Genomic DNA, 27,015 nt, shown 5'->3' on the forward strand with positions numbered 1-27,015 from the left:
GAAGAGCTGTACAAAATGAAAGACTTTTATAGGCAGAAGGGAGCGAGAACAAGGAAGTTGGTTATTGCAAGGTTACTTTTCTTTAGGGCATGGCAGGGGGTCTATCAGGCAGGTCACCTAACTAGTGCTGATCAGACGAAGCCTGATTGACTGGAGAGCCAAAACTATAATTAAGCCTTGGTTTGGTGAATGGGGCTTAGCATAAGCGACTCCATTTGGGGCCTGTTCTCGTTTTTTTTTAAAATAACTTCCTGAGGGATCTAATATATTTACAGTCCAGACCCTGGAAATGTCAAAGTTCAGAGGAAAGAGTGCTGGCTGTGAAGCAAGATAGATGAGCTTGAATTCCAGCTCCACCCCTTAATGAATGCTTCTGATCACTTTTTACAAGTTACCTAAGTTTCCAAGGATCAGCTAAGCCCGGAGAATGGGATTGACAATATCCACCTATACGGTTGTTGGGAAGAATAAATGACACCTTGCGTGCCAGGTGCCTGGATACAACAGATGCTCAATTAACAAACTCCAATAGTTAATTAACCAATCAGTCGCTGGTGTTATTGGCCACCCATGCCCCGAGTCTTGCCAAATCATGGGTTCATTCTAACAGCGTCTCGTTGGCGGGAAGCTTTCCAGGCTGCAAAGGGCAAACCCCTCACCTTCTCGGAGAGAGGGTGAAATGAGACGGGGTCTCTTTAAGAGCCGGCAGGGCGGGGCGGGCGCGGGGCTGGAGGCGGTGCGCGGAGGCGGGCCCAGTCGCTGGGCCGCGCTTTCGCCGACGTGCGCCGGAAGGAAGGTCAAGCCCGGTGGATTCGCCCGCGGGGCAATGCTGCTGCGGACGCTGCGGAGCTGGGCTTCCTGGGCGCTGCGCCGCGACAGGCCCGGGAGCCCCGCCTCCAGCCCGGGGTTGCCAAGGGCGCAGCGTTGGGCCTGGCCTCGGGGTAACGCGTCTCTCAGTTCCCTTTGCTGGCGTCCCGGAGGCGGCCCTCAGCCCCACTCCGCGCCCTCAGCTCGCGGAACCTGCCTGAACCCGAAACCCCTTCTCCGAGGCGCCGGGATTTCCTCGGTCGGCCTGGGGGGAGGGGCGGGGCGGTCGCTGGCTGGTGTCCCAGACGCCAGCCGGCAGGGAGCGGGTGGGGCCTTGGGGCTCCGGGCCCAACTCTTGTTCGGAGCTGGGGAGCCCGCTAAAGAGCGGAAATAACCCCCCTCCCCCACGGTTCCTGGGCCCATTCTGTGGGCCTTGGGGGAGATGCCGGCGAGCGGTGGACGCGTTAGGCTCGGTGCGCTGTTTCTCCCGCTGGGAGTGGAGACCCTCCCCTTCAGAAGTGAGAGCCCCTGTTGTGGCCAAGTTCTGGCGTTCTTTGGCCTCGGGGTGTTCAGTGGCACCTGAGAACCCCTGTGGGGTGGGTGGGCCGCGATGTCAGCCCCGGGCCTGCAGGAGAAGCCTGAGTCCTGTGCTGAAACCCATCGCTGGGTTTCAGTGGCCCACCCGCCAACCACTCTTTCCTCGGAGCTACGAGTGGAGGTAACTCTGCGTTTTAACTAGCTGGACGCCCATCGGTGAGGATCATAAATATAAAATGTGTGGAAAGTGGAAAGCAGAATCTACTAAGTGACCAAAACTGAGCACAGTTGGGGCCCTGACGTGCCAACAGGACCCCGGCGGCAGTTTCAGTGTCACACAGGTAGATAGCAGTGGTAGGCCTGCCTCCGTCCACCTAGGGAGGGTCCCAGGTGTCACTGGAAAACATTTTTAGGCCAGGGAGCAAGCATAAAAATTACTGTTTTTGTCGTGGTTTAGAAAATTAGGACAAAGAAGAGTAAGCTATTTTTTAAATTTTTTAAAAAATTTATTTATTTATTTATTTTTGGCTGTGTTGGGTCTTCGTTTCTGTGCGAGGGCTTTCCCTGGTTGTGGCAAGTGGGGGCCACTCTTCATCGCGGTGCGCGGGCCTCTCACTGTCGCAGCCTCTCGTTGCGGAGCACAAGCTCCAGACGCACAGGCTCAGTAGTTGTGGCTCACAGGCCTAGTTGCTCCGCGGCATGTGGGATCCTCCCAGACCAGGGCCCGAACCTGTGTTCCCTGCATTGGCAGGCAGATTCTCAACTACTGCGCCACCAGGGAAGCCCAAGAGTGGGCTATTTAAAACTAAGTTAAAAAATTGATTTCCTTTCTTTTCTAGATAAAGGTAGAGAAAATGAAAAAGAGAAAAAATCAGTGGTAAGTCTCCCTCTTATGTGCACTCTTTCCAGTGTAGGATTATATATGTGTAATAAACACCACGCATAATACACACATGTTTTGAGGAGGGGAGTGAAGTTTTTTTTAACTATGTGCACATAGTTAAGAAAACGAATACAAGAGGATCTCCAGGGATAAGGAAGTCTGTCTCCACTCCTGGGCCCCAGACTCCCTCCCCAGAGACCACCTCTGTTACTAGTTTCTGGTATGTCCGACCTGAGACTCTACACAGGTGGGAGAATACATGTATTCATAGCCTTTAGGTGGATTTGGACTATTAGCTTGATGAATGATTACAAAGAGATTTGAAAAGTGGAAGTTTAGTTTGACTGGGTTAGTGGGTGGCAGCCTGGCTGTGAGGGCAGGTCTGCTGACCGCTGCCCCCAGAATACCAATGCTGAGACTGGTGGGTGGGGGAGGGATAACAGAGAATTCATGGGGGTCCACAGACGAGGGTTCCACCAGTGCAGTGACTTGGAGGTGCTAGCTCTGGGGTGGGACTGTGGCTGGTGTGAGGTTGAAGGTTAAAGGAGGGTCAAACTGGACATGCCCATGGGGTGTTTAAGACTTTAGCAGGCTGCGGTGGGGAGCAGTATTTCGGTCACCGTTGATCCAGAGGCTCAGTTCCTTAAGGGAGCTGGAAGTTGGTAGATATGGCTGGAAAGGGATTTGCTTGGAGGGTGTGGGCAGGAGTACCTTGGCTGGGATATGCAGAAGGCGGAAGGTGTGGGGAGGCCCCCTGGGGTATTTGGGGTGATGGAGAGGGCCTGGGAAGGAGTGAAGTCACACGGAGAGGACTGGTGATGAAAATGCTTGAGATTTATGGAAGTTTGTTGAAACTAGAGGTGGGGTGGTGTATGGCGTAGGCATCATAGCAGGGGGAAGGGGTTGGTAAGTTGAGCTGGATGGGAACTGATGCAGTATTGTACTATTAATTATTGAGCTAGCATTGTTGTGAGCCGGGCCTGTCCTAGGTGCTTTCTGGGTGTGGTCTGTTATCCCCCAGACACACAGTAGGTGGTCCATGGGAAGTGATGTGGAGCCTGCGTTCAGGCCCAGGGCTGCTCTTAGTCATTCAAATCCTCTGAGTTCCTGTGTGGACCTGGGGACCTGGGAATCCAACAGCCCCTGTTGTTAGTGAGCCTGTGGTTGGATGGGGGGGATGGCAGTGAATAGGACAATGGTGGATCTGGAACAACAGGGAGTCGGGGCAGGGCTTCTAGAGGATGATGACTGAGGGGAGACTTGAGGCCTCCTGGGAGAAGGAGGAGAGGGCGAAGCAGGAGTGTTGGAGCAGAGGGAACTGCAGGGGTAAGTCACAGAGGGATGAGAGACTGAGGCTTGTGGCCAGTCCCAGAGAGGTGGCTGGGGAGGGCCTGGGGGTCAGGAAACAGGACCGGAGACAGATCCCAGCTCCCGGAGCCACTGAAAGACTTTACCAGCTGTGATCTGGTTTGCGTCTCAGGAAGAGGTGGTGGACCATGGATAGGGGATGAGGGACCTGGCCGGGCTGGACTGGAGGGGGAGAGGCCAGCAGGGAGGCTGCTCCCACAAGGAGGGTTAGAGACCTTAACTAGGGGCCAAGGAGACAGGCCAGGTTCTGCAGGTGAGTAGGAAGTGGGGCCCAGAAGTATTGCTGAGTTGCTGGGTGAGGAGAGAAGATATCCAGGGCCTTGAGGGTGTCTGGGTGGATGGTGCAGCCTTTCCTGAGGACAGGAACGGGAAGAGAAGCCATATGTGGGTGTTGGGGGGTGATAAATTGAGGTGCCCATGGGACATCCCATGGGATTGGACAGGACAGGGAATATCTGGGCTGAGCTGCAGCTGCGAAGTGAGTCACCACCACAGAATTACAAAATAAATTCCAAAGTCGGGTTAAAAAGAAATGACTGATGTTTTCAGGTGAACAAAGTCTGAACAGACATTTCCTGAGTGAATTTATTAATGGCTAATAAACATAAGAAAGTGCTCAACCTCCCTAACAGAGAAAGAATGCTTTGGGAGATGAAGTGATGAAAGCTGTGGATCAGACCTCAGACCTGGTTCCAGTCCCAGCTCTGCTCTTGGGGGTGGATAAGTCCTTAACCTCTTAGAGCCTCAGTTTCCCCATCTGTGCAAATATTCATAGCTGTGATTGTTGTGAGGATCAATGTGACAATGTTTGCAAAGTACAGAACCCACAGGGGCTAATTTTATAGACATTATTATTATTAACAATGAAATTAATGAAGATTTAGGATGGGATATGCCCAGCATTGGCACAGTATGTTAATAGGCTCACTCTCATCCTTCTAAAAGGGGTGTGAATTGGGTCAGCATTTTGGAGGGTAATTTGGCATCATGCATCAACAGCTGTAAAAGCTCACTTATCCTTTGATGCACTGATTATATTTCTAGAAGTCTGTTGAAGGGGATAATCAGAGCCAAGGACAAGGATTTATGTACAGGAATGTTCACCACAGCACAGCTTATCATATCAAAAAAATGGGCATCACAACACAGTTTTATAATAAAAGTAACTGGACAGAATGTAACATCCAACAGTAGGGATTTCAATAACACATTCCTTGCAATGAACAGGAAAGAAACAGTCTGTGCAGAATGATGTCTAGGTTGAGCTCTTTTTAAATATCTAGGAAAAGTTGTTTCCTTTAAAGAACAACAATAAAAATAAAATCCACTGGTGCCCTGACGGGGTCTCCCTTTTGCACATTCACTGTGTTTTCTTGTGCTGAAGGAGTAAGCTGACAGGGAGCCGGGATTGGAGGGCCAGGCCTCTGTTGGAACTGCGATTGTCCGTCCAGCTCTCCTAGGTAGCCGTTAGGATCAAGGCAGGAGGAAATCTTTGCAGCCAACTGAGAGAGAGTCCAGTTGCTGACGAGAGTTTGTAGAGGTGGGGCAAGGTGAGACAGCCCACCGTGCCCCTGTGTTTTATGCAGGGTGTGACTGAGGCTCCACTGGGGTCATGAGAAGGGAGTTGCCAGGCCTAGGTGTGAATTCTAGCTCTTTCCCCCGCCAACCCTGGCACCTGGGGCAAGTCACTTAAGTGGCCCACGTTTCTCTGTGGGTGCTTCCAACCTGGGTGTAAAGGTCACTGTGCAGCAGGACAGGTCCCCTCTGGCTGTGTGTACCCCAGGGGACATGTAATATGTGTTGTCAAGGGCAAGTTTGTCTTCTCACATATGTGGAACTGCCCATTTCCTCTCGTGGTCTGATGGAACCAAAGCCATTTGGCCTGTGTCACCAGCAGTCCTGGCTGAGCAGCGTTTTGTCAGAATTGCTGGGCAGCAGATTCAAGGGTCCCAACCCAGAGTCTGATTGAGAGGGTCTGGGTGCTCCGCTGGTGCTTCTGGAGCAGGGTGTCTGTGGACCACTCGTTGAGAAACCCTGCCATGGGTCCGTGGTACTCAGCTTCCTCCATGTTGAAATCACCTGGAGAGCTTTCCAAGGTACTGAGGCCTGAGTCCCACCCTGAGATCATGCCAGAATTGGCCTGGGTTGTGGCTTCCTTTTGTGGATTCTTAAAAGTTCCCAGGTGATTGTAGCACATACGTAAGACTGAGAACCACAGCTTCAGTTGCTTTCTTTCCCTGCAGTGGGGAACTTGTAGGAGGCTCCTTGTCTTTCTTATGGGTAGACTCCTCCCACCAGTGCCAAGACAGCCCCTTCCCCCCAGTACACTTAGTGTGAGCAGAGTGAACGTTCAAGCTCTACTCCTTGCCTTATGCCCTTCTAGACCTCATTTTTCTCTTCTGTGAAAATGTTAGAACCCGCTTCTCAGGTTCTGGCAAGGTTAAGTGCAGGATTGGTGTATGTTGCCCATCTTAGTCCTTTTCTCCTGTCCTCATACCTTCCAGTCCACGGCCAAGCATGTTTTTCTGCACAGAGCAATGCATTAGGTTCTAGGTAACGTACACACGCTTCCCATCCTTAAAGCCATTAGGTTCTGGTGAAGGAGGCAGGACATTTAGGCCTAAAATCTAATAGTCTGAGGAGTTGAGCTAGGGAAGGGCAGAGCTAGCGCGGCCGAGGGCAAGCTGTGTGGGGTCTAGGGGTTGACCTCAGGGAGTGTCTGTCCCGGAGGGCAGTGGCCTGGTGGCCAGCAGCGGTGGGCCTGGAGCCTGCCACTGAGGGGAAGGATCGGGTGGTTGCTATTACTAACAACAGGACCCTGGGGGTTTCCTCCAGAGGGATTTTCGTGTACACACTGGAGTCTTGGGCTGAACCAATTATGCTGTTCACCTGAGCCCTTCCCTAGAAATTCTCCCTGGTATTCCCCCAGGCACTCGATTTCTGATCCTAACATGCGTTTGTCTTTTGCTAGATATGTGTCGAGGGCAATATTGCAAGCGGGAAGACAACGTGCCTGGAGTTCTTCTCCAACACAGCTGACATCGAGGTACAGCTTCCACGCCAGGTTTGAAGGAACCTGCAAAAGCTTGGTGCATTTATAAAGGGTGCAAACCGGACCTGCCCTATAGAAATGTTGCTGGGGGAATGCGTCCTGTGTGAGAGGAGGGAGAGGCCCCTTGGAAGCTTGTGCCTGGTTTTCCCCCAGGTTTTGCTCCACACACCCTTCTCCTTGGCTGATTCTGCTCTGTCACCTCTCACTGTAATAAATCTTAGCTATGAGTATGACTATATGCTGTATCCTGTGAGTCCTCCTAGTGACTCCTCAGACCCGGGGAGGCGGGCGTCTGGGGGACTCCCGACACACCTGTCCTGAGCTGTGTAACTCTCGCTGACACTTTAGAAGCACGTGTATTCTCACTGGACACCTTGGAGCCAATGTACAACAACAATACCGTCAGCAAGGAGAGTGAACAGCTAATGAGGGTAATACTCTATGCCAGGCACTGTGTTGAGGCATCGTTATATTATCTAATTGATTTCATTCTTACAGGAGTAGTCGCTATGAGACAGGTCCTGTTATTACTTCAGTTGCAGAGGAGGAAACTGAGGCTCAGTGAGGTGACATGGCTTGGCCAGGGTCGCATGGCTAGTGCATGTGATGCCATGTCCCAGCCCAGGCTGTCTGCTCCGGGGGCCATGCCCTTGTTTGGCTCTATAGTATGCAGAGCTTTTTTGGCTTTAGGAAAACCACCCAGCCTTCAGATCTCAGCTCTGCTCTCTGACCTCCGCAGCTAGGTTACCCTCCATGGTGTAGGTTCTTCTGGCTCCTCTGTATCCTTTTTGTTTTGTTTTGTTTATTGTTTTTTGTTTTTTTTTGTGGTACATGGGCCTCTCATTGTTGTGGCCTCTCCCGTTGCGGAGCACAGGCTCCGGACCCGCAGGCTCAGCAGCCATGGCTCACAGGCCTAGCTGCTCCGCGGCATGTGGGATCTTCCCGGACTGGGGCACAAACCCGTGTCCCCTGCATCGGCAGGTGGACTCTCAACCACTGCGCCACCAGGGAAGCCCTGTATCCTTATTTTGTACTACTTCTTGGGGTTTGAAAATATGTGTTGCTTTCTGTGATGACCTGATTAATGTCTGCTTCCCCAGTAAGTTTAAAGTTGAAAGCATGAAAGCAGGGCTGGGGTGGTTTTTCTCTTGCTGAATCCTTGGCACCTGGCACAGTGGGTGCTCAGTATTTGTTGAGTGACAGTGCCACAGATGGGGCACAGGTCAAGGCTGCCTGTGTCCCAGCCTCTGGTGGGCCTGAGTGGTACAGCATATGCTACTCAGGGGACAGGACCAGAGTGCTGAAGACCCAGAAGAAGGAGAGGGAGGTTGGGAGGAACAGGGAATGATTCACAGAGGAAGGGATATTTGAACTGGATTCTGAAGGATGTATAGGAGTTTTCCATGTAATGAAAGTTGAGGTGAAATGAGGTGAGGTGGGCATACTGGGCAGAACAACAGCATGAGCAAAGGCACAGAGGGGTAAAAGGTGGGGGGAGGTTACTCTTCAAGGGTCCCATGCATTGCTTTCCTTTGGTCTCTTGTGACCTGTGGCACCTACTCGCATGGACTTGAAGGTCCACAGAGGGATCCAGATATTCTCAAAATCTTGGCCCCAAGAGCACCATTTACTTATTTATTTATTTTGGCTATGCAGGGTCTTAGTTGCGTCAGGCGGACTTCTTAGTTGCGGCATGCATGCGGGATCTAGTTCCCCCACCAGGGATCGATCCCGGACCCACTGCATTGCGAGCACAGAGTCTTACCCACTGGACCACCAGGGAAGTGCCAAGGGCACCATTTAAATCCTTTCCGGCACACACCTACAGAGCTTAGGGAGGCTACTAAAGAAACAGGACTCTTCGCCGTCAGTGTGCCCAACACAGAGATCAGAGGGAGGAAAGGGAGGCAGAGCACGCTGCCAAGGTCGCTGGAGAGCCCCCAGGCCGGAAGCTGGGTGCAAGCTGCAGCCTGAAGTGCAAGAAGCAGCCTCCCTCGTGGCTTCTCTCACCTCCCTGCCTTCCTGATGTGCTGGGCAGTAAGGGGCAGGGTGGAACACGTGGAGGGGGGATTGGGAGAACCCACTTGCCCCCGGGAGCTCCTGTGGCGGCAGAAGTGGCATGTGCATATGCTCGTATACAGGGGTGGGCAGAGTGGTTCTCAAGTCATTTCTTGAAGCTGCGCCTGGAGCCACATCTGCATGGAGTTGTGGCCTCGCAGGGAGGGTTGCTCCACTATTTTGGCCCACACTGGGCGCCCAAATCTTGACTCTCTCCCCGATCCCACCCCTAACACGAGCCTTCACAGAGCTCAGAACTGAGGAGCAGCAGCTCTCTGATGTTTTCTTTCCTGACAGGTGTTAACGGAGCCCGTGCCCAAGTGGAGAAATGTCCGAGGCCATAATCCTCTGGTGAGTGTGTTGTTCTATGCGTGAACCGCCAGCTGCCCCTTAAGTGTGCAGGAGCAGCGCTGCTGGTGCCTGAGCCTGCACCCTGTCCAGGCGTGTCCTTGCTCTTCGCTGGGTGGTGGGGGAGAGGGAGGGGCAAAGGGAAAATGGCGGCATGTCGATGGTCTGAGGTCAAGGTTCTTTGAGGCCTGGCTGGGCATGTAAGGAGCCCAGGGACCTCCTGTCAGCTATCCCAAACTATCCCAAGTGGTCGGCCCCAGCTACCGGGGGGTCCTTCTCCTGCTGCTCATTCTTACCCCACCCTCCCCTAGAAGAAACCCAGGTCTCCTCAGGCCTAGCCCCCCAGGACCTGTCCCTAAGTAACTAGCTTCCTTGGTAAACCTCTGATTGGGGTTTGCACTTGCCAATGCCCAGGGGCTGCCTCAGGCTCACCCTGAAGCTACCAGTCTGCTTTCCCAAGGGTGGACCTAGCAAGTAGGGGCTGTAATGTGCCTGTGCCCCTCCCACCTCCTTCCCGTTCAGAAGGCTCAACTCTGGCTGCTTGAAAGAGGTGGGTGGAGTCCGGGTCCTGTAAGAGTGAGCTCAAGAAAGGGATGCTGGTTCTGGGCTCCTGTCCCATGATGGAGGAACGATTAGTTTCGTTTTTCAGGTAAGGAAACCATGGCTGAAATAGGTTGCCCAAGGTCACACAGCTGGTAAATGACAGATCTAGGTTTGAACCTTGGACTAGGGGGAGCCTGTGCTGTCCCGTCATTTCTAGCAACACAAATGGCATCTCCTTGTGTGGTTCTTTAGAATCTGAGTTCCACTGAGGGCAGGGACTGTGTCTCATTTGGCTCACCGTTTTTCGCTAGAACATAGCACAGTGCTGAGCACTTAGTAGGTGCTTGTTCACTGATTGATTCAGCCATTATTCATTGCATGCCTGCCATGTGCCAGACACTATTCTAGACGCTGGGGCGGTGAGCACCTCGAAGCTTCTGCTCTGCTGGCCCCAATATCCCAGTGTGGGGAGGCAGAAGGCAATTAAAAAGTGTGTGATATGGCCGGTGGTGACAGGAGCCAAGAAGGCATCTAAAGCAGGTAGAAGGATATTATTTAAATAAGGCAAAACCTCTCAGAGCTTTTGAATAAAGAATCCCAGAGACGGGAAAAGAGTTTCACCTCTCAGCAAGGGGGAGAAGATGGAATGCCAGTCGTGGGCATACAAGGAAGCTCAGAAACATTCCTGTCTTCTAGGAAACCGAGAGGAACCAGGGCTGGATTGTTATGTAAGACAACTAGAGTTGCAGACGTTAGGGGTTAGAGGTGACATTCACAGGACCCAGTCCCAGTCTCAGAAGTCTGAGTATCCGTGGCACAAAGAGCATTGCCAATGACAGTTTTATAATAAAAAAAAAAAAATAGAATTAGATATTTTTACACAAGTTTCCACTCTAGACAGAGGAGCAAGATTGATAGTTTTGTGAAAAGTCTCAGGTCATCACTTTATCTGAATTGGTTTTCTGATGCAGAAAGGTCTTTTTTTCTGCAGCTGTCAGGCAAGAGGGAGTGTTTCTCCTAACTTTTCTGAGATTCTTTCACCCGCAGTTAGGAGTTAGCAGTTTTCAATGCAGAGCCACCGGAGTTCCATTAGTTAGCACCAAGAGAAAAAGAAGCAAAAATGTGGAAAAGAGCAGAATAGGATTTTTTTGTTTGTTTGTTTGTTTGCGGTACGCGGGCCTCTCACTGCTGTGGCCTCTCCCGTTGCGGAGCACAGGCTCCAGATGCGCAGGCTCAGTGGCCACGGCTCACGGGTGCAGCCGCTTCGCGGCATGTGGGATCTTCCTGGACCGGGGCATGAACCCGTGTCCCCTGCCTGCATTGGCAGGCGGACTCTCAGCCACTGTGCCACCAGGGAAGCCCCAGAATAGGATTATTAGCAAGTGGAACATGGAGGAAGTATTTTGTATCTACACGCGGTAGAGAGTGATTGAGGAGGTGGATTCTGTTTTAAAGAGGATGGTTGGGAAGGCATCTCTGACAAAGTGACATTTGAGCAGAAACCTAAACAAAGCTTGGGAGGGAGCAGTGCAGGTGTCTGGGGGAGAGTGTTCAGACAGAAGGCACAGCAGGTGCAAAGGCCCTGAGTTGAAATCACACTTGTGTGTTTGGGTAACAGTAAGGAAGCTCATGTGGTTGGAAGCTCACAGAACCAAAGAAAGAATGGTTGGAGACAAGAGAAGATGGAAGTGATTGTCTAGGGCCCTGTGGGCCTTGGTAAGGGCTTTGGATTTCATTGTGAATGCAGTGGGAAGCCAGGGAGAGTCCTGAACAGGGGAGTGATGATAACTGGCTCCTGTAGTATAACAGGCTCACTGGTTGCCGGATAGAGAGCAGGCTGTAGGGGCTCAGTGAACATGATTGAATGCCTGAATGAATGCTCCCTGGGACTTTATATAGGCTTCTATTATAGCTGTTCCCAGGCTGTCCTGTAACTGCTCCAGTGTCTGTCTCTGTCCACTCTGTGACCGGGCTGGGAGTCCTACAGATAGAGCACTGCATTCTCCCCTCTTTAGGGTCTGATGTACCAGGACGCCTGTCGATGGGGCCTCACGCTGCAGACATATGTGCAGCTCACCATGCTGGACCAGCACACTAGTCCTCAGGTACATTTCAGATGCTTGGTTTCAACCTTCTTTTTTTTTTTTTTTTTTTGTGGTACGCAGGCCTCTCACTGTTGTGGCCTCTTCTGTTGCGGAGCACAGGCTCCGGACGCGCAGGCTCAGCGGCCATGGCTCACGGGCCCAGCTGCTCTGCGGCATGTGGGATTTTCCCGGACCGGGGCACGAACCCGTGTCCCCTGCATTGGCAGGCGGACTCTCAACCACTGCGCCACCAGGGAAGCCCATGGTTTCAACCTTCTTAAACACAGTTTTCTTCAAATGAGTGGCATGTGGTTGCCAGGAAGGGAAACCTCACAAGGAAGCCCCACTGGGCCTTCAGAGCTGCTCAGCCTTCTCTGTCTCTGGGGTGAAGGTCTCTGTTCCTACAGCTCTCTGAGGACCAGCCTCCAGTGCCCCCACCCACCAACCTCAGCTAGTCAAGAACTTGCTATGATGCCATGTAAGCCTGAGTCTTCATGACCCGATCGCTCCTGGGCTCAACTCCCTTTAACTCAGCTCTTCTCAAAGTGTGGTCCCTGTACTAGGAGCAGCGGCAGCACCTGGAAACTTGTTAGGAATGCACATTTTCTGGCCCCATCCTGGACCTGCTGAATCAGAAATTCTGAGGTGAGGCCCAGCAATCTGGGTTTTATCAAGCTCTCCAGGTGATTTTAACATATCCCTTATTTGTTTGCAAATTTGTTTGCATGAGAGCTGCTGATCTAACCTTCACAAGGCTTGTTCACATTCTCAGTTCAGGTTCTTGAGAGAAAGAATCTGATTGGCTCAGCTTGGGTCAGGTGTCCAGCCCTGGTCCAGTCAGGTATTGGGGCAGGTCACAAACACGGCCACTTAGGCCCCTTCCATCAGCAGGGTGTGAATAGGGGCAGAGTCTCTTAGAAGAAAGGCTGACTGAGAGATCCGATTGGCACCCGTGGTTCAGAATGGCAAGTACCACCTAAGAGACTGGCTTTGGAGGCTCTCCTTGAAGGAGACAGGAGATCCATCGGCCAGTTTCTCTGACACAGCCATTCAGTGGTTTGATGCAAGGCTGGGCACTTGCAGCCGTAGCTATCATTCTTCTACAAATCTGTGTCTTTTAATAATAGAAAAAGATATGAGCAGAACCATATAAATTTCTATCTCCCCAAAAATCTGTCTAAAAGATCCATGTCAGAGTATGGTCTGAGGTTGGCCTGCAACCTGCTTCTCCTGGGTGGGCACTCGATTGCAAATGTAAATTGTATCTAGTATATCTGAATATAATGGGCTGTGTGTGTGTTCCTCTGTTTAAGGAAATCTATCAGGAAGGAGGCAGAGAAAGAGAGATGGACAGACTAGGAAAGAGGAAGAGAAGGAGAGAGGGATAAATGGGGAACTAGCAAAAGATGGGCAGCAGAGAGTCATAAGTAAGGAGAGGACTGAAAAACAGAAAAGAAGGCAGATGGACAGATAGACAAATAGGAGAGTCAGGAAATTCCTGGGTTATGGCTTTAAATCAGCCTCCGATTTGCTGGTCCAGGCCCCATTGGATGCTGTGGGCCAGGCTGAGTGAGAGCAGTGTTTGTCCACTTGGTGTCAAGAGTAAGAGCACCTCCGGCTTCCCAATGGGACACTGGACAAAGGGAAAGGCCTTCTGTGGAGGGTGTGTGCATGCTGGCAGAGAGGGGCCATGTCAGTGTCGTCCTCCCTCTTCCTGGGCACAGTCCTTTCCAGTTTTGAAGGGCTGCAGTGATCCCCAGCCAGCCCTGTGAGGAGGCGGCGAGGTTGGCAGGCATGCTGGTGAGGTTCCATAAAGCCACAGCCCAGCTCTCTCGGAGCTGTGCCTCCGCTTAAGCAAATGCATCCTATTTAGGTCCATGATAATCACCACGCTTTGTGCTTGCCACCACTTTCCCGGGGGGCACTTGGCAGTTTTTCTAGCACTTCCCCAAACGCACAGTCCAGTGGAGCCTCACCCCTCCTGTGAAGGAGGCTGCTGCTGACAGGCCCTCCACCCGGCCTTGCTGCACTGACCACTGAGATTCAGGGTATGGTGTGGGGAGGGTCCAGGGCCCAGGGAGCCTAACGAGGGACACACGGTTCTCTGGTGTCCACCTCCCTCTCCTGAGGCTTCTCAATTCTTGTATTCAGCATAGACCATAGGCAGGGGGAGCAACAGGCATTCTTCAAGGCTTCCTGACCCCTTCCTCTTTGCCTGAGTTAGTGAATCACTTTTTGTTTTCTTGTAGACATTGCCTGTACGGTTGATGGAGCGGTCAATTCACAGCGCAAGATACGTTTTTGTAGAAAACTTGTATAGAAGGTACCGTAGTTTGCACAATCGATAATTTATTAAACCATTACATTTTTAGAAATGAAATTGAAACTTATTTATCTAATTGACACATACTGAGTACCTACTGTGTTGCCACAGTAACACTGTGTAACAACCAACCACAAGGCCTCAGTGACAGACAGCTCTCCGTGCTGATGGCTCAGCTGTCCAGGGCGGCCGGCCCGGCGGCTCTGCTGACCTTGGCTGGCTCAATGATATGTCCAGGGGTTGGCTGGTCTGGGGTGGCCCAGTGAGGGTGACTGGGGTGACTCATCTCTCATCTGCTTGCTGATCCTCCTTCTGGGACCGGCAAGCTGGCCTGGGCATTCACATCTCATGGCTATGGCAGATCAAAAGCACCGTAGTTCTTTTCAGGTCTCTGCTTCACGTTCGCTAACATCCATTGGCCAGAGCAGGTCACACCAGCCCACCCCAGTCTGAGAGGGGGCAGGGCCCTGTGGGTTACATGGCAAAGTGGGAGGAGACAGGGAGGGGTGAAGATTCAGAGCGACCAGAGCCATCAGTCCAGCAGTGTGCGTGATATTTGTTGTGGTTTCACTCACAGCTGTCTTCTGCCCTCGTGGGAGCAGACTCTGTCACACAGACCTAGCTGGGGGGGCTTCTGGTGGCCCTCAGTGCTGTGGCCTCAGAGGTGTGGGGTCCTCCACTCCTGCGCTCAGTTGACTGCTGATGTTTGGGGGTCTTGGGGAATGGGCTGCAGCTTCTTCTCTGCGTCTCCCTTCTTGGTAGCTTTGAGCTTCACTCCCTCACAGAGCTGGTCCTGATATCTGCCTTCCACTCTCTACACCCTGGCTCCCTGTTCCCTCCCATCTGCAGCTGTGGTCCCAGCCTCCCTGTCTAGGTGGGTTGAGCCTCTCATTCTTTTTTTTTGTTATTTATTTTTGGCTGTGTTGGGTCTTCGCTGTTGTGCGTGGGCTTTCTCTAGTTGTGGCGAGCGGGGGCTACTCTTAGCTGCGGTGCGTGGGCTTCTCATTGCGGTGGCTTCTCTTTGTTGTGGAGCACCGGCTCTAGGGTGCACGGGCTTTAGTAGTTGTGGCTCGCGGGCTCTAGAACTCAGGCTCAGTAGTTGTGGCGCACAGGCTTAGTTGCTCCGTGGCACGTGGGATCTTCCCGGACCAAGGCTCAAACCCACGTCCCCTGCCTTGGCAGGTGGATTCTTAATCACTACGCCACCAGGGAAGCCCCTCTTGTTACTCTTAATTACTTCTTTCTGTTGGTTTTCTTCGTGGTATTCAGGACAACTTCTAATTAGTTTGAACCGTATGAAATTATTAGCACTTGACCAATTTTGACCTACAAAAATGGCAGTTTTGGGCTTCCCAAAGGGAGGGCCCAGGGGGGCCAGGCCATCCGCCACTTTGGTTTCAGGGAGATGAGAGAAGGCAGTGCTCCTCAAACCCTTTCCCTGAAGTCTCCAAAGGCAGAGAAACGCTCACCCAGGCGGCCGCTTCCCTGCAGGTTTTCCCAGCCTATGTACCCGAAGCAGCCGGCTAAGTAACTGGAAATTTCTTTGAAGACTTCTCTTCGAAGTCTTTGCATTCTATCCCATAACATATCCCTGTGATTGTAACAACTGGTGTGCTCAGCATGTGGCTGGGAGTCCCCCTCACTCAGCCACACTCCCCAGAGAGCCCGAGTTTGGGCGGCAGAGATCCAAGGGCAGGGACACCAAGAGGCACCTTCCCAGTGCAGGCCATTCACTTGTGGGACTGGTCCAGCTTACCTGAGAGTAGGCACGGCTCATGTGGTTGAGGGGCAGGGCAGGGACCCGTGGGCAGGAGCTGCAGTTGTTGTCCTTCCGTTTGAGCCCTCCAGGCAGCACTGAGCTGGGCACTGTTGACCGCGTTTGGCAGACCAGGAGCCACGTGGGGTTCGAAGGCCTTGCTCCTTCCTGGTTGGGCAGGAAACTGACCGGGGGGCTGACCTGCACCCTGCTATGTGGGGCAGCAGTGAAGGAGGAAGTGGTGAGACATCTAGATTTCTCTCTGTAAGGCCAGAGGCTTCAGGCCCAGGGGAGTTCCCAGTGTGCTGGCTCCGGGGCACCAGGCCTCTGCCCCTTTCCACCCAGGCCCTACACTCAGCTTCTCCCACAGACTCCGTGCATCTTGCTAATGCACCCATGCTGCTTCCAGAGTGGGGCCCGAGAGCCTGCATTTGTAGCAGAAAAGCACCCTGGGTAGCTATCATCCTGCTGGTTGACGTCACACTTGGAGGGGCAGCCTCCGAAGAAGGCAGCAGCCAGGTGGCCCGCAAGGGGCCGTCTGTGCCAATCATGGTCCTTTCCCCTGGGAGTTTTGCCCCGTGGCTTCCTTGGGGCCTCACCTGGGCCTTAGGGGTCGTTGAAAGCAAGACCTCCGGGCTGTCTTTGTGGGGGTCCGTGGGGCAGGTGGCCAGCCAGAGTGAAAGTTCTTCGTGGAGCAGGATTTCCTCAGCTTCCTGCACCACCTGCAGTTTCTTCATTTCACATTTGTGGCTTCAGATTTTGGTTGTTGGGGTTTTGTTGTATTGCCTTTGTTTTCAGGGTCTCTGGGTGTATTCCTCGGTCAGGAGTGAGGCAGCTGTAGGCCAAAGGTTTTCTTTATGGAGGCACAGTAAACGGCATTTCTAGCCAGAGCTAAAGAAGTGACAGGTGGGAGGAAGGGTAGGATGTGGGCTTTCTTCTTGGTCACTTTCATTAGAAACCCAGCTTCTCTCCAGGCAGTGGGCCTTCCACAGTGAAGTGGTGCTGCGAAAGTAGATGTTTCCATGACCCCCAAATACAGATTACCATCATTTTGAGCCTAAACCAAATGACGCCTAGAACTGGGTTTGGCTGGATCCTTTGCTCATAGCCAGAATAGGATGTTTTGGTTCCCACCTGTGGAAGTTCAGCTGGGTACTGGGAACCACAAGACGGCTTGTGTGGGGTGTCAGCTCTTGCCTGGGAGCTTGTGTGGGGACAGCCCTTACACAAGGCAGGGGGTGCATGGTTGCTGCCCCTTCAGCCTTGGGGTTGGTCTTTCTCTCTTTCACAGAAGCCCTTGCAGCCTTGGCTTGGAATCTGGAGGGACTGGGATGGAAGGAAGTACGGTAGGCGTGGCTTTGCTGTCTGCAGTTGTAGGCTCGGGTGCCCAGAAAAGCCCACATTCTGCAATTCTGCATCCCCCAAAGCCAGATTTCTGGAAGGGCTTTCTTGCCTTTTGGGCCTTGGACAAGTGAGGAGCTACTCCAGGGAGAGACCCGCCTCTTCCGCCCGCATCCTCACCCCAGCGAGTTTGGGCTGGGCAGAACATACATGCAATTATGCCACCAGGGGTTAATTGCCAACAAGGAAGATTCTGGTTCCACAGTCTCCTTAAAGACTTAAAGAACCTGCAGGACTTCTGAGGTGTGGGCACTGTGCTGGAATGAACAGCTGAAGGTGGCGAGAAAGACTCAGGCAGCTAAAGCGGCCACGCAGGCCACTGTGGCCCGACCCTGTGGGCTAATTGAACACAAAGGTTTCACAGGATTGCCTGGTTGGTGTTTTCTAAGAACAGAAGGAAGGGAATTGCATGGGGCCCAGCTGGGGAAGTGACACACTGACTCACCTGGGGCTGCGGGTTGCCGACATCCATTAAGGCCCTGCGTTTGGAACAACAGGCGGGTCCTCCTGCTGCCCTGATGGGCCCTGGGGCTTGGACTCCTCCTCACTCTAGGCCAGACTGGGGACTCACTGCCTGTGTCATGGGCCTGCGAGCGGTGGCTTTCCTCAGGCTGAGGCTAGAGAGACACTGGACGGGCCCAGGGGCAGCCCCCTCAGCTGACAGACAGGGCAGGTGGGGTTGGGGCACGTGGTGCAGCCAGGAGCGTATGGGTTTGGCGGCCGCCGAGGGCCAGGCTTCAGTCCCTGGCTCAGAGCTGGGCTGAGCTTCTCTGGGCCTCAGTTTTCCTCATCTATAACTTGGGGCTAAAATTGACCTCACAAGGTCTTGTGAGAAACAAAAGAATGTCATGTGTACAAGGAGGCTGGCATTTGAGTGTGTGATTTCAGTTTTAACCCATGCTCTCTGGGCCTCGGGGAGGGCGGCGGCAAACCGTGCCAAACAAAACAGCAGGATTCGTGTGGACTCGTGACCTCAATTTTGCTCCCCTAGGATAAGGGGAAGGCACCATGAAACCCCCTCAGTCCACCGTTGGTAGGTCTGCAGAGAGGTGCTGCCCTCTGTGTGTTCTGTGGAAATAAAAGCAGTGCCTTGGTGGTGGTGCTGGGCGCCCCATTCTCGAGGCAGACAAAGGAGGAGCTGGGCAGATTCCTAGGAGGAAAACTGCAGATACAGATAAAACAGCGCCCGCTGCCTGACATGCCTCAGAATCATGGACGGCAGCTTCCATTTCCTCACTCCGCTCAGCCGGTGGCCAGTTGTCCTGGACCCCCCAGCACATGGCTCCTGGCAGTCTTGGAAGGGTTTTCTGGAGGTCTGCCTGCTGACCCTGCCCTCAGGGAGGCTGCCCCGGAGCCGTCTAGAGGACCTCTAAGGAGAGCATCGGGAAGGGAGGACCTGCTTCCTCCCAGGTTTGCCTGGGCCAGGTGAGAATGGGAGGTTCCTGAGCCACCCAGGAGGTGTCCTAAGACCACCTGGGGCCGATTTCCAGCAGAGCAGCGGCTCTCAGGCCCCAGCGCTTTTTGTGGTGTCAGTTGGTTTGGTTTTAGTTAACACTGTGCTACCTGTGTCCTGAATTGTGACTCAGTTCAGTGGCCACAGCTAAGGGTATCCTCCCAGCTCTGGGATTTGACAGAACCTCCCTTGAGCCTTACAGACACCGGTGAAGTCAGCAGTCTCACACCAGCTGTCCAGCGTTCATGGCGTGGGAGGCTGTTGGGCAACTTTCCCTCCATGTGTGCTGCTCACTGGCCCACACCCTTGAGTTGCCAGTCTGTGCTGTGTGCCCAGGCTGCGTGTTTGGTGGAGTGAGTGGGGCTGATCAGCAGCTTCTTTTTGGCAAATCCTCATTCCCTCGGAGTCAGCTTTGTTCCAGAGAAGGAAAACATGTCAAGAAGAGTGGTTTGGTGTCTGAATATCAAATACTCTCAGCTGCAACTAACTGCAGCCCAGCTCAAAGTAGCCTGAACACTGAGGTTGTTACGGGCTGTCTTAACAGCAGGCTTTGGTGTTGGTTTCATTCGGTGGCCCTAGTGCTGTTTCTCTCTGTTTTCCTACTGTCTTGTTTGTGTCCTCAATATGATTCCCTCTTGGTGACACAATGCCTGTGGCAGAACCGGGCTTCTCATTGCTGGCCAGAGGGTGGATGTCTTGCCAGTGGCTCTCCTCTAAGCATGAGGAAGCATGGTTTCCATAAACTCCAGCAAACCTCCCTCATGTCTCACTGGTCAGGTTGGGCCCTTTGGCCTGGGCTGATCAACTCAGCCTGGCCAACGGAGAGGACGTCCCTCAGACCAGTTGGTTTGCTCTGAAGCTTGGGCTGCGGTCAGGTTTCCCTGAACACTCAGGCCTGTGGGATGGACCCTGAATAGACCATGGGCTACTTTTAAGGAGGTAGGAGGAAAGAATTGGGGTATGGGCAACCGTATGAGCTGTGATCTCTAAGTTGTTACCCTTTAGTATCTGAATTTTGGTCCCTTGTGCAATGTCCTGGGACTTCCTCCCTCTCCCCTCCCCTACAAAGCCTCCCCAACTTATTCATGGGGGCGGGTGCTGGTCCTCACACGTTAGTCTGCTCCGGTCTCCCTGCTGAAGTCTGATGCCTGAGACCCCTCAAGGCGCCGACAACTGCCCGTCTGCCCCTGCTGTTCTCCCGGGCACCCTGCATTTTCCTGCTGTTCTGCCAGGCACAGCTCTTCTGTGCTGAGGGCGTCTGGTGGTCTCAGGGACTAGGGGAGGATGTCCCCCTCCAGTCTGTGCCCCGCCCCATCGTTTGGCCCCCCAGCTTGTCATCTTCAGAGCGCCTTCCTCCACGCCCATCCTGCCCCCTCACCCAGGTGGGAGTCAGTTCACCACCCGTGGCGGGGGCAGCTGCAAACCACCCGCTCCACTGGCCTCTTTTCCCCGCCTCCCCTTCTTTAGTCAGCAGTCAGAAGACCCCCAGCTGCACACAGCTCAGGCACCTGCACTCGCCCGTAGCCCACCTTGCCAAACCCAGTTCTGAGTGGATCCAAGATGATATTCAAGACGGGTGGAGGATGTTGAAAGGAATTCCTCTCCTGGGCCTTTGAGGGTCACCCCACAGCTGCCTGGTTTGTTTCCTCCAGCTGCTGCCCCTCCTCCCGCTCTTCCCTGCTCATTTCCTCCAGGGCAGAGGACAGACGCCAGGTCTCTCTCACTTGTGGGCTTCTTCTTCCTTTCTTTCTTGTCCAGTTATTACTTAAAGTATGTAGTAATTTTCCCCCCACCCCCACCCCGAATTGAGAACTAGTATGTTGTTAAATTTTGGAAAATACAGAAAGAGATAAAGAAAAAAATGTCTCCCATAGTCCTACAGTTCAGAGGAAAGCACTGTTAACCTTTTGGTGGTTTTCTTTCCAGTCTCCTTTCAAAATGTGTGGATGAATACTCTTGAAAGTATGGTTGGGTCGTGCTGTATGCACAGTTTTATATCCTCCTGTTTTCATTGAATAATGAGAATTTGATTGTGAGCATTTTCCATGTCATTAAATATTATTTTATAGCATCGTCTTTCAGTTGCTGTGTGGTTTTCTGTTAGATGGATGTACCATGATTTAGTTTTTCATTATTTTTTAAATAGTGCTACGGAGGGCATCCACGATTGTTTCCACAAAATAAATTTCTAGAGGTGAAATGGGTTTGCTGTTCCACCTCCCAGCCTGAGCGCTGTCCGTGTTCTCAGGGGACAGGCTTCACAGCCCCTTCCTTGGCTTGGAGTTCAAATCCCAAATGAATTCTCCCCTCGGGCAGTGCCAAGATACTTGCTGCATTATACCATCGACCGTCCCTGGGCAGCGGGAGGTCGGGAGGTTTCGGGTCCTTGTCATCACTACCCGCCCAGTATCATGTGATTACACTATGTCATGGTTCCCTTGGCAGTGCCCTTTCAATAAAAGCAGTGCCCAGATGTTTTGGGGGAACGGCACAGCCCAGGAACTTTCTCATGGGATAATAAAACCCTTATAACTCTCGTTCCAGTGGGAAGATGCCTGAAGTGGACTATGTGGTCCTGTCGGAATGGTTTGACTGGATTGTGAAGAACATCGACGTGTCCATTGACTTGATAGGTGAGACAGTCCCTCCCTGGCCTCCCTCCCCTGGGCCCAGCGAGGAGGTGGTTGGCTGGGCCTCAAGCAGCAGGGGCGGTGGGCAGGGCCCTCACCATAAGCAATTCTTCCCCTACCTTGACTCAGCCTTCTCCCAAAGGGCAGATAGAATCTGGGGCTTTTGGTCCCTCCTGGAGAAGCACCCTGGCCAGTTCCTCAAACTGCTTTCCATCGGTCCCTTGTGATATGATGGGTTTTTTCTAGTTTGTAAAGGAGGGAGGAGGGACAGAACCTGGACCGTTACTGAGACAGGCCGGGTGCCAGGCCCTGTGCTAAGCTCTGGCAATGTACGGAACCTGTTCAGCTTCACAGTGACCCTGTGGGGCTGGTGATGTGGAAAGAGAATGAAAGTCAGGATGAGGGTCAAGATGCCTGTTTGGCCACACAGCTGGTCTGCCTCTCCCGCTCAGGGCTGCTGGTAGACGTTTCTCTCCACGCCTTGCCCACACGCCTTCCTTCCCCCTACCCCTCACTTTCACTTCCAAGCCATGAACAGAGTAATTAAGGCCACATATCTGTTTTTTAAAATCTCAGTTTATCTCCAGACCACTCCTGAGACCTGTTACCAGAGGCTAAAGATGAGATGCAGGGAAGAGGAGAAGGTCATTCCACTGGTAAGAGCCCCTTTAACCCGGGGAAAGGTGCAACTTCATCCCATCCTGGCCCCACCCTCTGTGAGATCATTGTGCTGTTGTTTCAGGGAGAGAAACAGGAACTGAGCACGTTGGAGGGTGAACTCTGACTTCCTCTGAGCTGGAGACCCTGTGCGGTGTCCAGGTCTGCTTCACTTCCTGTGGCCCCAGACTCAGTGGTGGGCACCCCCGGGGCTCAGAGGCGTCCCTTCTCCTGTTCCCACCCAGGTGTCCCCAGGACTTGTTTGGTCCACCTCCTGAAAATTGCTTGCCTTTGTGCCGTCCCCTGGATCCTCGCTAGGACGTGCCCACTTGCTCGCTGTTGCATTGCCAGTGCTTGGCACAGTGCCTGGCTGGGAGGTGAAACTCACTGGTGTCTGCCCAGTGCCTTACCCTTCTGGGTTCTGGCTCAGGGCCACATCAGCTCTAGTCAGGGCTGTCTAACAGGCTTGGACTGCTCTCCTTGCCCTGGTCTCTCACTATCCGCATCCCCCTCAGAAATCCATCCTCCACACTGCTGCTTGGGTGATGTTCCCAGTACAGAACACCACGCATGCAATTCCCTAACCCCACTCTCTTCAGTGCCTCACCACTGTCTAGGATAAAGTCCCCACTTGTAGCATGCCATCCGAGATCCTGCATGATTGGCTTCATCCCCTTCCACTCCCTGCCTTTCATGCTCTGGCCATAAAGAACTAGTTGTGGCTACACATGCTCGCTCTCTCTCTCTTCCCTTCTCTCCCCCTCCCCTCCCCACTCCCCTCTCCCCTCTCCCCTCTCCCCTCTCCCCTCTCCCCCCTCCCCTCTCCCCTCTCCCCTCTCCCCTCTCCCCTCTCCCCTCTCCCCTCTCCCCTCTTCCCTCTTCCCTTTCCCCTCTCCCCTCTCCCAACTCCCGCTCCCCCCACCCCTCACCAGGGAGTTACACAAATGTACCTTTGCCATAGTGGTTTCTTTTGCCTCAGGTGTCACCTCCTCCAAGAAGCTTTCTCTGACCTTCCCTCTATTGTGGTCCCCCAGCCTCTGTGCTTATTATGATCACAGCCATTAGGACAAATATTCTGAAACTATTTCTTTATGTGTTTGCTCCCCAGCCCTCAGAAAACTACCCTGAACTTTTTAAGATTAGATCTTATTCCCTCTGCGTCCCTAGAATGTGTCCCAGGCCTTGGCACCTAGGGGTTGCTCAGTTAATATTGATCGGAATGCCCCATGTGAATGCCACTGGAAGTACACAGACAGAGGCTGGGCAAGCATTTACTGGGATATCATGGGGGTCTGAGCCCAGGATGGGCTGGACTGGGGTCCTAGAAGGCCAGTCCAGCTCCTGAGGCCCACCCAGCCTTGTTTGCCCCCGGCACCAGCAAGGTGGATTCCAGCCATGAAGGCCCAGGCCTCGTTCTGCGCAGCTGCTTTGAAATCTGGAGACAGGAGTGATTAGAGGAAGGGTGAAATGGGGCGGGGCTGGACCAAGCTGGGATGGGGCACGGCAGCTCTGTGCACTGACCCAGAGGTTTGGAAGAAGTGACGAATCTGGAGTCTGTCCAAGTCATTGTCGAGGACATTGTCTTAATGGTTTTGACAAGGCCTCCAGGGCAAGTCTCTTGTTGCCAAGGGAGAACTTGGTGGTGGATAAAGAGGCAGCAGTGTGGTTTACCTGAGAGCCTCAGGGCTGGGAGTAAATTGCTGCTTGAGGAAGTGTTTGCCTGTGGCCGAGAGCACCGGGGCCTGCTTGTGGGAGAGTGCCATCCAGTCCTACCAGTTGCACAGGCATGGATGCCCTAGGGGTGGGTCTGGGCCTCTTTTCCCTTGCGTTTCACCTTGTCCTCCTTCTGAAGTTTGCCCTTAAGCTTTCAAGGATCAATAGGTTACAAGTTGTCTGTTGGGGTGAGAGCAGCCAAGTGGGGCTCCTGGGCCAGTGAGGGTCATAGTCCTCTTGGTGGGAAGGACGGAGGGAGGGTTCAGAGGCTTCCCAGGCCCCTGTGAAGAAACAGAGGCCCTGCTGATGGAGAAGTGGCAGGAAACGAGAGCAGCCAGGTGGGAGGATATGTCCAAAGCGCCAGAGGAGCAGAGTGCGCTGGAGGGATGGGCAGGTGGCCAGAGGGATGCTTCTGCCAGTTGCGACACCTGGGCTGGCTGACAGAGTGCTTGGCCACGTTTCTCATTGTCCACCTGAGCCAGGTTGGCTGTTGCGGGTCCTTAGTCCAAGCCACTGCCCTGTGGTCATTGACATTCACCTAACCTGCCCCTGAGACCCCTGGAGGGGAGAGGTCTTCTCCCTGTGTGCTCCCGACAGCCCTTGCATTTTTACCCCCTCCGGCAGGAATACCTGGATGCCATTCACCACCTGTACGAGGAGTGGCTCATCAAAGGGAGCCTTTTCCCCGTGGCGGCCCCTGTTCTGGTAAGTCCCCCCAACAGGGCAAGGAGACTTTTCTAGAAGGAGGAGCGACTCGGGGGATGTCGGCCACTCTGCAGCTGGAGAATTTGAAAGAAGGAAGCGGGGAGGGTGGAAGGGACTCTGTCTCACAGTCCCCGTTCTGGACTGAGCCTTAGTGAGCTGGACAGACCTGAGAGAAGGTGACCTGTCCCAGTGTCATTACGCCGGTGGCACAGTAGCATCTGTTATCCAGCATTGTCAGCAAAGGAGAGTTCCAGATGGCTGGAGCCCCTGGACCTGGGTTTTGGCCTTAACCGCTTGGGGTGGTGGTCTTTCTGACATGCCCGTCCCTTCTCCAGCGGGTGGCAGGCCCAAAGCCTCATTGCACCTTTTCTTGGTGACCCAGGGCATCTGAAGGAACGTCAGTTGCTGTTCTGGTCTGTCACACAATGATGCCCCCTTAGGAGGTGCTGAGGTGTGTAGGACTGTTTGCCCCAGACTACTAATGCCTTTGAATTCCCGTGTTTGCTTTTTACCCTCCTTTCTCCTGCTGGCACTCACCATTTCTAACTGTGTTGATGCTTCTGCCCCATCAGTGTTTCCCCACTTCCTTGTCCCCTCGTTTTCTGATTTGCTGCTGCCAACTTTCTTTAGGCAGGCCGTTGGGTCCCTCGGACTGTTAGGAACGTGTGTACAGTGTGGGATCTGAGGGAGGGCCTTGCACAAACTTGTGTGCATGGCCTTGGAGACATCTGTCTGAGCTGCTCAAACACTGTACTCATGGCTCTTCCAGGCAGTGAGGTTGCTGGAAAGTGAGATATTACTGTACTGGATTTTTAAAGAAAATTTATTTTTTTCCCCTCATTATAGAAAAATGGTTGATATCAAATGATGATAAAAAAATCATTCATGAGCTTGCCGCAGGGACAACTATCGTGGATTCTTAAGTGAAAATATAGTTGAGAATGTGGATTGACCTAGAAACGGGAGCTGTTTGGCCCTAACCTTCCCTTTTCTCTGCCTGTGACCTTGGGCTTCCCTGCCTCTCCCTGCCTCATCCTGCCTGCCCCTGTCTCTCTCTCTTCATCAGTGAAGGGAGGATGATGTTGAGGTCAGGGGCAGCCCTGTGACCTGTGTGTTTAATTTCCAGGTGATTGAGGCTGACCACGACATGGAGAAAATGTTAGAACTCTTTGAACAAAACCGGCACCGAATACTAATTCCAGAGGATCGGAAGCTTGGTCCATAGGATGGGGAAGATCATGCCAGAGAAATGCCCGCTGCTGCCAAGTTAGCTCTCACGAGCAGTTTGGAACAATCCACTCTCGGGAGGGCTTTCTATCTGGGCACATTTGTCTTCCTAATGGTCTTCTCTCCTTTGCCAGTGTCTTTATCCTGGGATTCTGGCCCTCGTGGGTAAATGACATGGTGGGACCAATGGGTTTGTCGTGGCCCTTTGGTGTCGCAGCCTTGCATTCCCCCGGTGCTTCTCCCGGTGGTTTCCCACCTCTGAATCCCTCTAAATTAGGGAAGAGCCACCTGACTGACCCTGGGCTCATGGTCTCTAGCCCTTCAGACCATCCTCGAGGGCGAGGTAGTGGTCTTACATCCCAGGTGAGGAAGTTGAAGCTCAGACTGGCTAAGGGACTCCCCGGGGTCACACAGCGAGTGACAGTGGAGTCAGCACCATTCAGACTTCTGGTGACTCCTAAACGATCAATCTCTTGCCCCAGGCTGCCTCATCCCAAGAGCCCTGCCTTCCCTGCTGGAGAGCCCCACACGCGTGTGGGAGTGTGTGTGTGTGTGTGTGTGTGTGGGTAGCGGGGGCAGCGGTGCATGCAGCCAGCATCATCATTTTCTCCTTATTTGAGCAGCTCCTGAGGACAGTTAGCATTTCTAGACTTTCACAAAATTGTGTGGTATTTGGCTCGAGCCCATCGTTCAGTGGTTCACTAGCGTGAGGCTGATGTGGTACTTACCACCTCATCATCGGGACTTCCCCGTCCTTAGGAGAATCGTGGTTTGGCTCCTGAATGGTGCTCGGTCTCCTTGGTGACGAAGGTCCTGCTTGAGTGGCTGCCGATTCCCCGGCAGGGCAATGGCCTATGGTGCCAGGCTGGTGTGCCCAGTGCTGTTCTGGGCAAGGGGCTGCCAGCCTGGCTTCTGAGGCTCCCTTCCTCCATAGTGGCCTTGTGTGAGGCTCCCTTCCTCCATAGTGGCCAAGGGTGAGCTTCACCCTTGGAATTCCTGGGAGTTTGTGGCCCAGGGGAGAGACACAGTGGCCTTACGTCTTTTTGAAATGTTTTTCCATCCAAAGGGACACCATGGGCCCTAGGGCATGAACCACCTTTATTAGTTCAGAGAATATCTTAGCTCCGCTCAGCTGTAACAATGCACTGAAGGCACGGCTGTCTCCTAAGTCAAGTAGGAAGCAAGAGAAAGGAAGAACATTCTCTTTGGGGACAGTCTGGGCAGGAAAGTTGGGGCTGGCAAGCAAAGGCTCTTGGAGCACTGGAGCTCCTGAATTTTGGAGGTGGGTGGAGAGAGCTTCCAGAAGGCTGTTGCAGACACGGGGAAGGGTTGATTATGAACTTGGGGAAATAGGCCTTGGCCTCTCCCGAGTGGTGGTTGGTGTACCTGAAGGTTGGAAGGCCTCATCCCAGCCTCTGTGTGAGTGTGGCACCTGTGCATGCAATTCTCTGACACTACATAGGTGACAGG

The 27,015-nt window shown here is 53.2% G+C and overlaps 1 protein-coding gene across 6 annotated transcripts; it reads left to right on the forward strand.

Moving 5' to 3' along the window:
• The first annotated feature begins 802 nt into the window (after positions 1-802).
• On the forward strand, positions 803-26,502 carry TK2 (thymidine kinase 2). 6 transcript variants are annotated; one of them, XR_004477468.2, is made up of 11 exons: positions 803-941; positions 2,184-2,221; positions 6,567-6,641; positions 9,003-9,056; positions 11,612-11,701; positions 13,930-14,003; positions 21,158-21,246; positions 21,820-21,899; positions 24,238-24,318; positions 24,701-24,769; positions 25,445-26,502. XR_004477468.2 is itself a non-coding variant. In XM_012537126.3 (10 exons), the coding sequence occupies exons 1-10, from the start codon at positions 827-829 to the stop codon at positions 25,541-25,543; spliced, it is 795 nt and encodes a 264-aa protein (XP_012392580.1). In that variant the 5' UTR covers positions 803-826; the 3' UTR covers positions 25,544-26,502. The 6 variants fall into 6 exon arrangements, 4 of the variants coding, with proteins under 4 accessions (XP_012392580.1, XP_033263664.1, XP_049558851.1 ...); XR_007474097.1 differs by lacking the exon at positions 24,701-24,769 and adding an exon at positions 21,986-22,062 and having other exon boundaries at positions 25,445-25,483; XM_012537126.3 differs by lacking the exon at positions 24,701-24,769.
• Positions 26,503-27,015: the final 513 nt, after the last annotated feature.

Source organism: Orcinus orca, chromosome 20 (assembly GCF_937001465.1).
Source record: "Orcinus orca chromosome 20, mOrcOrc1.1, whole genome shotgun sequence".
Taxonomy (NCBI): domain Eukaryota; kingdom Metazoa; phylum Chordata; class Mammalia; order Artiodactyla; family Delphinidae; genus Orcinus; species Orcinus orca.

Coding starts and splice junctions, on each gene's coding strand:
- TK2 (XM_012537126.3), top strand. CDS start 827: ATGCTGCTGCGGACGCTGCGGAGCTGGGCTTCCTGGGCGCTGCGCCGC. Junction 2,222..6,566: donor AAAAAGAGAAAAAATCAGTG/GTAAGTCTCCCT, acceptor GTCTTTTGCTAG/ATATGTGTCGAGGGCAATAT. Junction 9,057..11,611: donor TCCGAGGCCATAATCCTCTG/GTGAGTGTGTTG, acceptor TCCCCTCTTTAG/GGTCTGATGTACCAGGACGC.